Genomic DNA, 15,572 nt, shown 5'->3' on the forward strand with positions numbered 1-15,572 from the left:
TCCTCAGATTAGGAAGGGAGGGAAATGCATGCTGAGGGAGTGAGATCAGAAGAGACAGACTCCTTTCCTGTACTTCTGTACTACTTGGTGCCAAGCTGCAGGAGACAAGAATAGGACTGGCTCAGTAGAGGATAACAGCAACAGAACCACATTATTGCTATGGCTCCTTCCATCCAGGGCTATCAAAGCACTTTAGAAACATTAATGAAGCAAGCACCATAACATCATGGATATTATCTCCATTTTATTGATAGGAAAGCTTTGGCAGAAGAAGTGACGTCACCTGCCCAAGTTCACTGCAGAAGAACTGGATTCAGTTTCCAGTCCTGGTCTCCAACTCTCCAAGCCTGCAGGGGCTGAGCTTAATGAGAAAGAGGGAGTGACTTGAGTCAGTCAACTGCAAACCTAAAAGCCAATGGAATGAGTGAGCTTTAAAGAGTGGAATACACTGTATCTCTCTTACCAGTGGTTCCTGCAGAAATATTTGGTCTCCTTGAGCCACGATACATCCCTCAAGTTTCAGTGGGGGAAGCAGGTCTGGTTCAGGCTCATAGTATCGCTTTATCTGCCACAAAAAACAAGGAATAAAAAAAATAGCTAGTCACTTAGTCTCTGTGCCTCTCAGTTCCCCATCTGTAAAATTAAGTACAAGTATTTCCATACCTCATATTAAAGACTGTGAGGGACTGAGTTACATGGGAATAGGGACCATGTAAGTAATTGAGCCATTAGCATAACATGCACCTGCCATACCATTCATTAGAGGCCCCTCCTCGGCAGCTCATACATCCCTGAACTAGGAGCAAACTTTAATCCTCTAAGAGCAAGGACCACAAATGGGGTTGATTTATGTAGTCTTGTTGCAGCTATGTTTAAGGGCACTCACTGTTCCCTTGGTTACCTACATGCAGCAACACTAACATTTTACCTCTTCAAAGCTGACAGTTAATGACTAGAGAGGTTTGCAACATCACCCACTCCTGCATCAGTGGATGTAAATAATTGCCCCTGTAATTCTGCACCTACAGTTAACTACAGGCACAGTCAATCACATATCTGGGGTGGTAGGTAGTTATTTAACTGCTAACGGTAGTGTCCACAATTAATTACAAATGAGATATTGAGCCTGAAAAATGAGAGGCCATAGCTGAAAATCCAGCCTAATAATTTTAGATTGCTTCACACTCTACAAGGGAACAGGCAAGCTAGGAGCAGTGCTGAAGTCAGAGGGGAGAGGGACAGAGGTGTGCCCCTGGGAGGCGATACACCAGGGCAAAAGAAAAGTCTATAGCATCAGGCTCCCTTTGACAGGCCCCTACTGCCTTGCAGCTGCCCAGCTTCAATTCTGGGTCTAGTCTCAATCGGTGTACTGGCAGGGTTGGGAGTGGTGGAAATAGTCAGCCGTGACCTCTCCAGATCATGAAAGAGAAGACATGTTGACATGTTTCATAGAAAGCACCACTTGCCCAGCTGGTGGGGAAGATGTGACCGTGACATGTGTGACAGAGTTGAGAAGAGTTAATCCATCCTACAAGGGCATGGAGAGCCCTCCTCCAAGGGAGGACAATGACGACTATTATTATGTAAGCAGGTGTCTGTGGACAGTTATTGGAGAGCAATCATTGTGCAGTGCGTAGGATCAGGACCAGGCAAGATACATTTTCCTGAGCAATTTGCATCTCACACTTTGCTATGTACAGTCTTGGAATTCCTGGAGCCCATATTTCCTCCCCTGCCATCTTTCTATTGCTCCGTGAATGTACTTTACCTGAGACTGCAGTGTTTCCATTATGGAGTTACTCAGCTGAGAGTTCCTGCGGAGAACATCATAAAAACCCTGAAGGTAGGGAAGAGAGACAAATTTTCCAAGATTATCAAGAGGAGGAAACAATCCACAAACATAATTTTAAGCTGCAAGGCAACAGTGAACTTAACCCTTTCACACTGGAAGTAATCGGGAGCTAATAAAGTTGTGTTAGGAGTGCTGGAAATACCGGCAAAGTGAGACAGCACAGGAAGAAGATACAGATGTCTTACATGGAGTCCACACCCAGATGGTATCCCCTTAGTACGGGTGGCATCAAGCCCAAGTCTGACTTTCAGTGTTGGAGCATTAAGTGGCACTATCTTAAAATTTCAACCTGTATTTGTGAAATCTGCTCCAGAGACAACATATTCCAGAGGGCAATCCATAGGAGCAGTAATTCTTTAGACTGTGAAACCTCAATGGAAGAGCAAAGTATCTGCACGTCCTGTAGCACATAGACAAACACATTCCAATACACACACTAACTCGCCAAAAATCAGTCGGCCCAAACCCAGGGAAGAGAAGCAAAAATGCTCACTCTGATCTATAGTCAGTTTCCCAGGAGCCCCTTTCCCCAAACCCAATACATCATAGGTGCCTCTGGAGTGAGACTTGCACCTGAAAACAGCTCTTCATACTAGATCCATCACACACACAGCTTGATCAGCCCCAAAAGGGCCACAAGGCAGAGACACATAAATGGTTGCCTCTCACCCAGAGAAAGCAGAGACAGAGGGAACGGATGGTAGAATCCTCAGGACCCCTGAGGAGATTCCCCATACACCCTCCTGCCAAGGCTCTCATTGGAGCCTGTCAAAGTTGCTGCGTAATCAGATCTAGGCATCATTATGAGGCCCTCCCAGGAGCCAAGCAAGCTGTCCCTTCAATTCACCAAGCCCTCCTCAGAGCAGGAGAGACTGGGAATCTAACCCAGGTCCCTGACATGGCAGAGCAGAGCACTGGCCAGCTACATTACATTTTACCACCAAGATATACATCAAGGACAGGTGATAATCAAAAGTCTTTGGGAGACATATATAGATTTAAAATAATGAGAAACAAAGGGGTTAAAACAAATTAGAGTCCCTTGAATGTCAACATCCCAGGAGGAACTCAGCTAGAACCCGGAATCCATTTCCCACAGGCGCCCAAAGATCCAGCTGGTGGTGACAACATTCAGTCATTATTGACCTGGGCTGGATTAGAACCAGCTACTTAGCAGCGAACTGGTGAGTTATGAAAACATTGCAGAAAGCCAGTTTACCTCGTATAGCATAAGTCGGACATCTGCCTGCTGACTCAAGCATCGCCTCAGGCTGCCCAGGATTTCAAGGCAAAAGGCCTCATTAGCTGCAGAGTTGTAGCAGGCGTGAATGTCTGCCTGGACCTGAAAGAGAGCACATTAGTGAAAGCACATGGCTTATGCTTCCCATTTATCACTATGCAAGAACTGGATCATAAAGGGAGACAAACCTGTCCTTTCAGCCAAGGAAACTCAGACCAAACATTTAGCATCCAGCCTCACTCCCAAACAGAGAAAATCATCCACATATTATTGGGTTTTCTGTACCATTCTCACCAGGGTAACCCACGCTCACCTGACTAGCACCGATGGCCTGGCTGCACTGGGAAAAAGTCAAGCTGCCCAGAACCTTAAAATTCTTCAACAGCAGCAAAAAGCCAGCAACTGCAGCTTTCCGAGCATCTAGCTGCCTATGAGTTGGGGAAAGAATAGAGAAGCATGAAGAGGGGTAGAAGGAGTTAAGAAATTCAGAGACCAGCTCAGCTAAAAGATTGTTCTGAGCAGTTCATGCAATTTTCTGACACACACCGAGGGCCTAAAAATGGTAAAAAAAGAAGAAAAATTAAAGCAATGTCACATTCCCCAAAGGAACTTCTGATGCCCCAAGGAATTAACAGCTTGGCAATTCAGTTAGTTTCTCCGACGCTCTCCAGTCTTACGACACTGACTTCTCCTTTCTGTCCCACTGATGTATACAGCAAGGGAGAATGCTGGGCACAGACTTGCTACTTAAATGGCTGTGGAAATTGGAATGAGAGCAAAGCAGCAAAGAAAGCTGCATATTTGCAGTGGAGATAGAGGGGAGGTTTTCTCACATCTCTCACCTCTTCTCTTTCCCTCTGGCAGAGCTGTAGTTTTCTGTGCTGGGTGAGTCCCATGGAAAGCAGGATCTTTACTCTACACACATCTAGGTGATACCCCAGATCTTTCATCAGGATCAGGCTGCTTGCTTTAAACAACAAGACTTTTGCATCTATAACTAAACAGACACTACCAAGCAACTCCACAGAGACTCCTAATGTACTGGAGACAACAAAGCAAATCATCCAGAACTTTGCACAGAGCAGATCTTTCTACAATCTCAAAAAAGGACCAGCCATACTATGGCAGCTTGAAGTTTCTAGTCATTCGTTCACTTTGAGCTCCCCATGGCAAAAGTGTGCTCAGTGTGTGGTTATGCAGACTCCTAATAGTGGAGTTTGTTTTCATTTGATCTCCTTACCTTGAGTTTCCATCTGGTTTTCTGAATTTACAGGCTCAGGGTCAAGGCTCCTCTAGATAGAACTGTGGAGTTCTCAATCCAGAGGATGGTGTTGTGACTGTGTTACAGTACTGGGGCCAGGGTGGGGATGGGATGGTGGGGTCTCCATAAGTAAAAGGTGATTGTTAAACCAAGAAGAAAAAGAACCCACTTCCAATCCAGAGCTCAACAATAACTTAAACACTGATCCCATCTTACCTGGAAAAGATGGCTTTTCGGAGAACAAGTATGAGGGAGTCCCTCACTGACATGCTGACTTTGAGCAGTGGCTGGAAGGGAAGGGATCTATTAGACAGAGCAGTAATAAGGCAAACCAAGCTGTGTGTGAGAGCACACAGGCACGTGCGCTCCTATCTTATGCTAGTTTTCCACACTTTCATCAGTACTAAAGGACACCCAAAGAGTTTTGAAACATGAAAGAAGAGATGGACCGGCAACAGCAAGACATCTTGGCCTGCTGTTGAGAATGGAGCATGAGGATTGGGGGAGAAATCTGTGGCCCTCAGAATGGAGTACTGGGGGCTAAGCAGGTGACAGTTCTACCACTAAAACAATACCCCAGCACAGAAAAACATAATATTAGAATAGAATTGGGAAGAAGGTAACTCTATGGGCCATTCACAGCTGTTTCTATTCTGTTCTGGTATCTGGGCACCTTCCATCTTCCAGATGAAAGGTCCTAGCAGGGAGAGTCCTTGACTATGCTTTCAACTAAGGGGCACTAATGTTTAAGAGGGGAGCTTTCAACTAAGGGGCATTAGTTCAAGAGAGGCACCATGCTACACTGAATAGCCTGCCAGCTACAGCAGAGGACTAGAGACACTTTAACAAATATATGTGCAGATGAAGAAGATTACTGGGTCCCACCTATAATTGTGGCATGAAGCTATGGCTGGAGCCAAGCTCTAACATATTCATTCGTAGGGAAATGCGAAGCTTTACCTGTACGGCCTTGAGTAGCCCTTGCACCATATCAAGAGGCAGAAAGGACAAATTGTCAAAGGCCTCAGTAACTTTGGAGGACGAATTCTGAAGGACGAGTGGAGCAGACACAACGATGTTAGACAGCAAATCTGAAAAACAAGATTGTAAGAGGAGCAGCTGCTGCCAAGGGCAAAGCAGGGACCACATTAAAGAGCAGGGTATGGGAGAGAGGGATTCTGTTTCTTTCTATGGGGTCAATGAGTCAAAGAGAAAATCCACAGCCTCCCCGTTACCTGGAAAGGTTCCATTTGGGATGATCATATTGTTAATCCAGTCTCCTATCAAGACACAGGGAGCCATATGCACACAGTCCAGGTACAGAGGTCAACTTATCAGGGTGTACCCAGGAGCTAGCTGGAGAGCCTTCTCAGCAGTAGTCCCAGGGGCATCTTCCCAATGGAGATCAGATGAAATCTAATTATTGCCAGTTTCAGGTCACACTGCAAGACTCACCTATTCACTAAAGCATTCCCCAAAGAATCACAGCAGAAGAAAACCTGACAGTGTGTCCAAAGACAGATACCAATAATGAAGTCAAAGAGGAAGGCAGAGAACTAATGGTCCCTTCTGGACTGGTCCCTACATAGTGGTTAGGTACTATAGCGATAGGGGATTAACGTGCATGCTGTATAGGATATTTGCATTTCTATAAGGATGGACAACCACGGCTCTCGAAAGAACTATCCCATTACAGTCTTCTTCCTCTGTAGTGAGGTGTGTGTTGAATTGCATGGACTTGAGACACCTGATACTCTTGACCCTCAAGTCACCTGATCAGGAATTTCCTCTACAAAAAAAAAAATTATGACTTCTGAGAACCACATACATTTCCCTCTCTCATTTTTATTACCTATGAAGTGGTTGATGGGAGAAGCTGCCTTTGTGATTACTCTATTCAAGACCTGCTCCAGAATTGCGCTTCTGATTGGCTCATGGACCTAAAAGGGGAAAGGACAAAAGAAAAACATAAAATTGAGATTTTCATTTGATTTCAGGTGCTTGGTCATTGTCCATTAATGTCCAGGTTTGAAGGGTAATATTTGACCAGTCCCTAGAAGTTACCTTTGGCTAGCTTAACAGAGACTGAACCAGGATGGAATCTGGATCAATTAAAAGAAACTGTAGGAGTGGAGGTTAGAGGCTAGAGGTTAAAGCAAAGACCTGAGAGGCCTAGATTCTATTCCCATCTCCGTCATTGATTTTCCCCATCTTCCTTTCAGTTTCCCTGATAATGGAGATGAACAAAATCTCATAAAAAGTTGACGAGAGCAGGGGCATGAACAGAGTTTCCCCAGAAGAACATATGATGTTATCCTAAACCTCATCCTACCTTAAAGGTTTCCAGCAGGATATTAGCTCCCAGCCTGCATGCCTGCTGGGCTGGCATCTTGGAAAGGCCATAACTGGTTTCAGCAGCTTTTCCTAAGACCTTTTTTGGCTCGTATGATTCCATTAAAGTGAAACCAAGATCCACCAGCCCTTGAGTAACATGGTCCCAGCCAAAAGCACTGGAAGAAAATGTTAAACAGAGCAGGAAAAAAAGCAGCTTAATAAAGGGAAAGGCTCAAGCTGAGACATTCAGATTAATAAAATCTTCCATGGTCACTCAGGGGCCCAATGCAGGGTGGCAGTCATGTGAAACAAGCATGCTCAGCTCTCAGGGGAGGGAATGCCCCCACAAGACTCTTCAGTCCCGGGTCCCCCAACCAGCAAAGGAGAGACAGAAAAGCTACAATTCCTGCGGGAAAATTTCAGTATTTTAAACAATGCTGTCCACACCAGATTCAGAAATGGTGTTGACTGATGGCAGGTTTTAGAGTCATATATGAGATGTTTAAAGGGGTAATGGTGGTGGGGTGGGAGGCTAACAGAGGATCCATCCCTCATTCACTACCCAGAAAGCATTCACACTACAGCAGATAGCATTACTGTAAATGGTCAACTACCATTCCCAGCAGGAAGTTGATGGTTAGCGGTTTATAATTTAGCCACTCTGCATCACAGATGGCTGAAACTTAGGAGACATCTGTGCAAATGTATATTTTTTCAAAGGTCACTTACATAAAGCTATGAAATAAAGTTTGAGGTTTGAAATCAGTTTTCAGTAATAGAATCCCATCACATTTCTATCTAGGCCAAGACCCCACTCCCTCTCAAAAGCTCTTGAGCTCTGGGTAGTGTACTCCAAAAGCAAACCTGTTTTCCACCACTTCCAGGATTATGGACGCTATATCATACTGCTGAGGAAACAAATCCTGTAGGAATTTTGAGCCCTGGAGGAACTGCAGGTCCTTGCAACTTCTCACAATGGACATTTTCAGAAAGTCAAACACCTGAAACGTAAAAATGGTGTGAGTGAGGAGGCGTCTGTCCGGAGCCATTTCCACAGGTAACCTCCAAGTAAGAGAACCATCTAGAGCAGGCACAGTGTAGGAAGTGTCAGTGCCAGCAGCTCACACAGCTCCTCCAACATATCTCAATACATTCCTTCTCCAGGATGGTTGTTCCCCACCTTACTCACAGGTGCAGCCAAGATGCATGAACCAGGAGGTTAGTGTACAGTCACCTAGCACCTACATTTGGACATACTCATTTTGGTTTTCGGAAGACTAAGTTGCTGTCATCCTCACTCTGTTGCACTCATTTCCCCCCCACTCATGTCATGTAATAACTATATTATTAAATAAGAGGTCTCTCTGGAGGCTGTGTCATAACAGGTTTCAATGGTCAACAGGCAAGGCACAAGAATGGAAGGATAAACGCCACTCGTTGATGACAAGGATGCTCCAGTGTTCAAGAGCCAGGAAGCATGACTCCCAATCCATCCAACAGTATTTGTTTCTTTTGTTATTACCCAGAGTTCATTTCTGAACCTATACTGAAAAGGGAGCATATGAACATCCCTTCTCCCCCGCCATGAGCACAACACACGGACAAGGAAGCTTTATGCAAAAAGAATCCTTAGGTTACACATAAGTAAAACATACCTGCTCTTCAAATCTGTGTTTTATTGCCACCGAGAGCACAAGAGCCACACTGAAAGGACACAGGGTCTTGCCAGGGTCCCTTTGCTGTTCAGTCTAGGAAACATCAAGAGACAGGACAATCAAACAGCTTGTTATTTATGATTTAATGAAGCTTCTTGCAACACCAAGGAAGCCATCATTGCTAATTTAGGCCAGACTGGTGTTATGCTACCGCAGAGTTGACCTAGGTTGTAGGGGAATCTCTTACCCCAAACACATTGAATCACTATAGATGTTTTTGATGGCCATAGTGGTATTAACAATTTCAAAACCTGCATAAAGATAACCTGCTTAACCTACCCTTTAGTTGAAAAACCCCTCTCTCATTCCCCAAAAAGCCCTAACTGCGTGCTCTGCATTTGCTGTACCTTTAGTAGTTTGATTAGTTCCCTGCCGAGACCCTGGTCCAGGTTGATAACAGAGATAATATGAAGAATGATCGTGCCTTCCACATGACGGAGTTGGTCTAGGGGCACCGTGGCAGCTTCAAGGTCCACTGACCTGGAAGAGACAGTAGAAAACCCTAGGTTTCAATTCCTGTTGTAATCGATGCACAGCATCTCAAAAGCACCAAACAGGACTCATATAAGAGGGGTGTCAGGTAAGGCAGGGAGGCTTACAAATAACCCAGGCAGCAAAGGAAGACAATTATAGGACAGGACTTACTCTGGAATCCTCTGCTCTTCTTTTTGCCTTTTATCCAACTGGTTGAAAAAAGTGATGATTCCTTCCAAAACAGTCTTCTTACTGCCCTGGAAGGCATGACATAGCAAAGCAGCATAAACTATATTAAGCTATTGCACATTCTGTAATACCCTGAGACACTACAGCCCCCAGGGAATTGCAGTCTGCTTCCCTGATTTCCCCTTGCAATGCTAGTTTCATAATATTTCCCATGTTAAGTCATTGTGTGGGGCTCCTGGGGTAGAGTAATTGATCACTGTATTGTTTGTATATTCCTTTGTACAGCACTTATAAATAAAAGGTTTTTCATTAGAATAGTTTCTTCAAGTGACAAGTCCATTCAAAGCGGCTAGAAAACCCTAAAACATTAACCTGAGGCTCTAGACTTGAGCTAGTGAATTAAAACAGCCTCCCACAATACAGGTAGAGACTATCTCTGGATGGATCATTCTTTTATTGAGTCATTCATGGAATAATAGCAACAAATGTAGGAGCGGAACAGCCACCCCGTCCCAACTAAATGGCAGGTACCTCACTGGCAGCAGCTGCTTGGAACAGGGGCACAGAAATGAGACCTTTAAGATTGATCCAGACCACAACCCAGAGGCAGGTCACACTGTGTGAGCCATGAACATACTAGAACAAGCAACCCCCTGAGTAGAGAGATGGATTCCATGTCTAGGAACACTAATAGGGACCTTGCCTATTATCTTTTGGAACTGTACCCACTGCTTTCTTCTCCAGAGATGCCATGTCACAGCTATCCTCCTTTCAGTTGAGGAGCAGTGGGCATGACCCTCTTAGTGAGATGCATATAAGGCTTTCCACCATCTCCCTATCCCCCACGGCAGAGCCTGCTCCCACCTTCCATCAGTCATGGGAGTGAGCTGTCCAGCTGCGAACTGAATTTTGATCCTCCGCATGATCCAATCCATAGCTCACTTTGTGTATTTTCTCTCTCATATGTGCATGCGGCACATATCTGCTATAGTGGTTAGGTGCAAGTTCTGGCTTGGAGAGCTTCAGCAGCTCCCTTTGGGGTTTTACCTTTGCAGAGAGTAGCAGCAGCTGATAAACCAGAGGAGGAATTTCTTGGAGGTCTAACTTGGAGAATATCCTCAGGACCTTTTCCACGACAAACTGCAGCTCTTCTGCATTTAGTGGGATGTCCCTGAAGAATCAAAGGTGCAGACCAGTCAATGCCATTCAGTTCCCAACCCTGCTTCCTTTAGAATACCATAGCAGGTTCAGTCTTTGAACTAGCCAGTAGTACTCTAGCATTCCCAAAGGCCCACCAGGGGGACCAAAAAAAGCTACCTGAAGTCCTAGATAGACGTTATTGCCATAGACCCCTCAGCTCCCTGCAACTGTCTCCAAAACTGAGGTTCACATTCTGAACTCCAACACAAGTTGCACATCACAAAGCCTCCATTACACTGTGCTTGCACGTGAATGGACAGTGCCAACTTTTCAAGATACACAGACTCAGAGCCATGACCCAGCCCAGAGTCCCCTGCACTCAAGGAGAGAGGGCTGAATAGCCAGGCATATACATGGAATTGGCAGGTACAAAATACACATTATGAATAAGGCTAAGATTTTGTCATGCATATTTTTAGTAAAAATCATGGACAGGTCACGGGCAGTAAAGAGAAAATTCACAGAAGCCCATGACCTATCCATGACTTTTACTAAAAATATGCATGTCAAAATGGGGCTCCGCAGTTCCCAGCCACCACAGGCAATGGAGGGACCCTGCAGCTCCCAGGCACTGCGGGCTCAAGTCATGGAGGTCTCTGGAAGTCACAGATTCCGTGACAGAACCGTAGCCCTCCCTACTAACATAATTGATGTTCCCTGTTAAATGATGAATTTAACTACCCACTTGGTGTGCCCTAAGATACTAACTAAGGAAGTAAGAGTGGTGGGTGGGGAGAAGAATCCTATCTATTTTCCAAATGGCTCCTCCATAACCCACACTGAGCATTAGAGTCTCTAGCCTTCCCTTCAAGCACATGCCGAACTCCCCCTAAGGCTAAGGAAAGGTATCTGCAAACACCAAGGGGGGACAGACCTTGATTTCGCACATATTTATACTTGTGATGTGAACGAGGGAAGACATATCAAGGGTCCCTATTCCTCAACAGCAAGCAACAGATATCGAACCAAGCGAGACTCTCAAAGAAATGGCACAGCCAGTGCTGTCCCTGCGGCATTTTTAGCAAGCTGTGTGCAGTCCCCAAACACACCCAATGGATATGCTCAGCACCCATGTGATACCGAGGGTGTAACTGCCAGCTTATTAACGCACAGTCCCCAAGCTGCTTGTGAAACAGGAAGCAGAAATAGATGCAAAATAAGAAAACACTGAGGTGGGGGAATTTACCTGAACATGTTGGTGAGATGAATGACACACTGATGATCCCACCTGGTCAAACAAAAGAACAGAGAGCCTGAGAAAGAGCAGAATTGCTGCTTGTTCTCCTCGCACACCCAAATTTAGTTAATTTCTACAGTTCTTCTGTTGCTCTCTCAAAGTAAGAACAGAAGCCTGATTTGCACTAAAATTCACCACTGTTACCAGCTACTCATCGATAATTGGAATGGCTCTGATTGGCTGCTCTTCTCCTAGTGACAACAAACAGGAAAACCAAAGGGAAAGACCTAAGTACCCTATGAGGCCAATTCATGCAGCAGTGTTGCAGGTGGCTCACCTGCCCTCCCAGCTGGAGAAATCGCCACACTGCCAGCTCTCAGAGGGGGTGAGACTTAAAGGAAGTAGAACAGGGCAAAGCAGAGGAGATTCTCCAACACAGGGTATTCTGCAAAGCACAATGTAAAGGGCATTTTTTGGCCAGTTTGTCTGCAGACTCTTCTTAGAATTGCAGAAGCAGCTGGGGTTTTAGACTGAGGCTAATGTGTCATTTTATAGCAGGTGGGTATTAGATAGATTTTTTGTAAAGAGCCCAGATGCTGATAGGTGTGTAACAATTCTTAAATTAACAAATAGAAATGAAGAGGAGATGTACACACCTGCTGGAGCAGAGGGTATTGATCAACTGCTTCTTAAACTCTTCTCCACTCAGCTCACCTGGAGAAGCAAAAGATATTTAGGAGCAGATTCCAGTGAAAAGAAAGTATAGGAGAGAGACCTTAAAATTAATGCAAAAATTATATTAATACAATTATAACTATTTTATTAGGTCATTACAAGCTTGTTTGCTTCTTTACTGAATGCTAAAGGTATAGCTACAAGTATGTTATAGCCAGAATGCTTGGAAATACCACAATACATGTATTTAGCTAGTTAAGTTACAAAATGTTAAAGCTAATCAAAGACATTCCAGAAGGTTTCTACTTCTATCTCCCAAGGATAACAAACATCAAGAAAAACTGTGTAAAATATCCATGTTTTAGGCAGAGGCCTCATTGTAAAATAGAATGTAGAGCCATAAGTCTAAGGAAGTGTCCATACCAACCCCTTTTATTTTAAAAAGAAAAATCTCTGTTTGTATTTTTGAAACTCGAGGAAAAACAGTTGGAAATATGTTTAAATTTTGGTTATATCTTAAAAGTTGACATAACAAATCCTTTGTGAAAGGCATACATTTGCAAATATGTTAGCTAAATGCAAAGCTCCTAATATCACTACTATGTAAATAGTAAAATGCTTTATGTACCAACATGGAATCTAATTACCTTGCTAGACAAGTGTAACAAGCCATTTAAATATATAATATTTATATTAATAGGGAATTAATTAATTGCTGGCAGTGCACAAGCAAACTCTCACCCAACTTAGGGAGGCAAGAAAAATCATCCTCCAAAAATTGTCATGTAGAATTAACAACTTAAGCTAAAGAATTTCTAAAAGTTATTTAACTTTAAAAGACTGTTTTGAGAACAAAACCTTTTTAGAGAAAGAACAGGAGTGTTTGCACTTTCTGAAAACAGAATTTCAATTTCCTGTCAAACTCTAATAAAACAAAGAATATCTCAGAGAACGGACTGAATAAAAAGAAAAAGTTAAAGCTAGCTTTGAAAGTTATCTGATGTTTTCCTGACAGAAAAACAGAGACAATTAAAGAAATGTTGCATATTCATAAGATGAAGGGGCTCCTAAGGATTACCCAGGAAGGCATGGAGCCAATGAAAGAGTGACAGCAATCCACTTGAAGCTAAACAAGCCCAAAAGGGGTGTGTTTTCCTATAGTGTCATGAAAATAGGAAGGAGAAGGGTATAAAAGACTCTGAAGTGAGCACCCCATACACATACTCTGGGCTAGTTTGTTTAGACAGAAAGCACTCCACAAGTCATAGACAGAAAAACAGAGAAAACTCAAGAATAAACCAACCCCTGGGGAAAACCTCCCCAAAAACCTCATCAAAGATTGATGAGAAAGTTAACTAAAATACCGTCAAGGGATTAGATTTAAACTCTAGTACTGACATTTTTGGGATAGGAAAATGCTGCTATCACTTAAATGACTAACTGTTTCTCTGTTAGTCACCAGACAGTTAGACCATGTATTCGTGGAGAGGAGATGGGGGCTAAGCCCTGGTAAATGGAGAAATAGTGGAACTTAGTTCGATTTAAGATTCTTTGGGCAGGTCTTCACTACCCGCCGGATCAGCGGGTCGTGATCGATCCCCAAATGTGCTCCCCGTCGACTCCAGAACTTCAGCTCATGAGAGGCAGCTGAAGTTGGCATATCTTAGGTCAACACCCCCCCGCCCCAGCGTAGACCAGAGCTTAATATTCATAACTGACCTATTTTAAGACAGCCCCTTAAAAGGCTTCTTCTATCTAACTAGTTTAAATATTTTGTTTTATTTCAAAAGATTTAGTTAAGATTGCTTTCTTTGTCTAATTATAAACTGTTAAGGTTATTATTAATGACACAGGCTTCTTACCAGACCTTAAATTATTTTGCCTTACATAAACAGTTGTAAGTATCTAATAAGATACTAAAACTGAATTCACAATAGTTTGGGGAAATAATATTCTTTGGTGACACATTACCAAGAGAAGAGTGATCCACCAAAGGAGGGGTTCACTCTCAAAGGTGTAATCTGTTAAAAGCTCTCCCCAGAGACATACAGAAAAGATTATAACAGAAATAACCAGTTTATCATTTGTGTTGTTTTGTTTAATATTTTTTCTTTCTCTAATAAAAAAATAGCCCGGTTTAATAATTTTTGTGATTATTTTGCTTGGTCTTGACCATGGTATCCGCTAAGGTATGCAAAAGAATCCCTGTGACTAAAAGTAGTGGGAGCCACATCCCTGCGCTGGCAGTAAGAGAAACAATTAGTAAGAGCTGGCCTACCATTTCATGTTTCTTTAAATATTTATAGTAATTTTTAAAATGAAATTACTTAGAATCCAACAATTTAAAACTACCCCTCCCTTTCCACCACACAAATGATTGGACAGTGAGTGGGAAGCGAAGGGATTACCTTTCCCATAAACCAGGCTTTCTTTAGAGGTAGCCAGTGCAGTAAGAACTGTGGAAAACAACTCCAAGGACTTCCCATTAGACAGGCTTCCTCCTTTAATAACATCAACAAACAGAGTGGCCAGTTCAGCCAATGCAGCGCCTGGTAATTGACGAGCCTGATAAAAGATTTTTGTTTAAAAAAAGAGTATGAGGAGATGCATTAGAAGACTCCAGACATAAATACAAGTGATTAAAAGAAAGCAAGTATCAAGAAATCAAGAAGTCAATGAGAGCCACATTAGAGACTGCTGGTGCAGCCCAATATTGGTTAGTAGAGGAAGTCACCCTGAAACACGGTATGCACACTGACCATTAGAAACGGGGATAAATCATGTTGACTAAGTCAAGGGATTTGAGAGTCTGAACTTCTTCCAGGTACAAACATCCAACTATGATAATCACACAGATAACACTTTCCAAACATTAACTAACCTCATCCTGGGTGAGACTCAAGCAGGTGACCCACTCATTTTTCCCAGTGGCCTAATTAATAATTGGAATCCACATCTCACAGGTAAAAGGGCACTTTTCCTCCCACCTAGATCCAATAGGCCCCATATAAGCCACTCCAAATGAGCACCTACCTCCAGCATCAGCAGTCCTATGATCTCTGACACAATGTCCAACTGCAGGTCCCCCGACTCCACCAGTCGGATACAATGTTTGTAAACCTGGAGTCTCCTGAGAACACCATTCTGCTGAGAGCAAGGGGAACCTTATTGGGGGGGATGGGGGGAGGAAAGGAAAAAAAAATACTCTTAAAGAACTTAGCTAATTCCTGAGTGCATTTGTGGTATCTGAGAAAAGTTAGGTTAGACATATTTCCCCTTCCCCAATACATGTGTAACATCGCCACATTCAATTGATCCCAAGGTCAGGAAGCCTGACTGCTTGGATTTAGATAGAATCACAAAGAGGGATGATCAACATTTTACCTGAAAACCTACTTCTTCCACGATATCTACAAGATCTAGTTCAATTGCCCTCTTACCTACTTCAACTAGTT

At 43.4% G+C, this 15,572-nt stretch overlaps 1 protein-coding gene across 5 annotated transcripts in view; it reads right to left on the bottom strand.

The window, feature by feature from the left end:
* Positions 1 to 15,572, bottom strand: part of FANCI (FA complementation group I) — a 40,305-nt gene that overhangs the window by 15,665 nt on the left and 9,068 nt on the right. For 4 of the 5 annotated variants that reach the window (XM_038419480.2, XM_038419479.2, XM_038419481.2 and 1 more), the window contains exons 4-20: positions 15,151 to 15,281; positions 14,526 to 14,682; positions 12,099 to 12,156; positions 11,452 to 11,493; positions 10,113 to 10,236; positions 9,048 to 9,133; positions 8,750 to 8,882; positions 8,343 to 8,435; positions 7,552 to 7,688; positions 6,686 to 6,863; positions 6,206 to 6,293; positions 5,314 to 5,444; positions 4,570 to 4,640; positions 3,406 to 3,520; positions 3,072 to 3,194; positions 1,769 to 1,837; positions 464 to 565 (exon numbers count right to left, since the gene is read on the bottom strand). In XM_038419480.2, coding sequence (XP_038275408.1) covers positions 464 to 565; positions 1,769 to 1,837; positions 3,072 to 3,194; positions 3,406 to 3,520; positions 4,570 to 4,640; positions 5,314 to 5,444; positions 6,206 to 6,293; positions 6,686 to 6,863; positions 7,552 to 7,688; positions 8,343 to 8,435; positions 8,750 to 8,882; positions 9,048 to 9,133; positions 10,113 to 10,236; positions 11,452 to 11,493; positions 12,099 to 12,156; positions 14,526 to 14,682; positions 15,151 to 15,281 — 1,838 coding nt within the window. The remainder of the gene's footprint in view (positions 1 to 463; positions 566 to 1,768; positions 1,838 to 3,071; positions 3,195 to 3,405; positions 3,521 to 4,569; positions 4,641 to 5,313; positions 5,445 to 6,205; positions 6,294 to 6,685; positions 6,864 to 7,551; positions 7,689 to 8,342; positions 8,436 to 8,749; positions 8,883 to 9,047; positions 9,134 to 10,112; positions 10,237 to 11,451; positions 11,494 to 12,098; positions 12,157 to 14,525; positions 14,683 to 15,150; positions 15,282 to 15,572) is intronic. The other variant, XM_043494184.1, reaches the window with a different exon arrangement.

The sequence above is a fragment of the Dermochelys coriacea genome, chromosome 10 (genome assembly GCF_009764565.3).
Source record: "Dermochelys coriacea isolate rDerCor1 chromosome 10, rDerCor1.pri.v4, whole genome shotgun sequence".
Taxonomy (NCBI): domain Eukaryota; kingdom Metazoa; phylum Chordata; order Testudines; family Dermochelyidae; genus Dermochelys; species Dermochelys coriacea.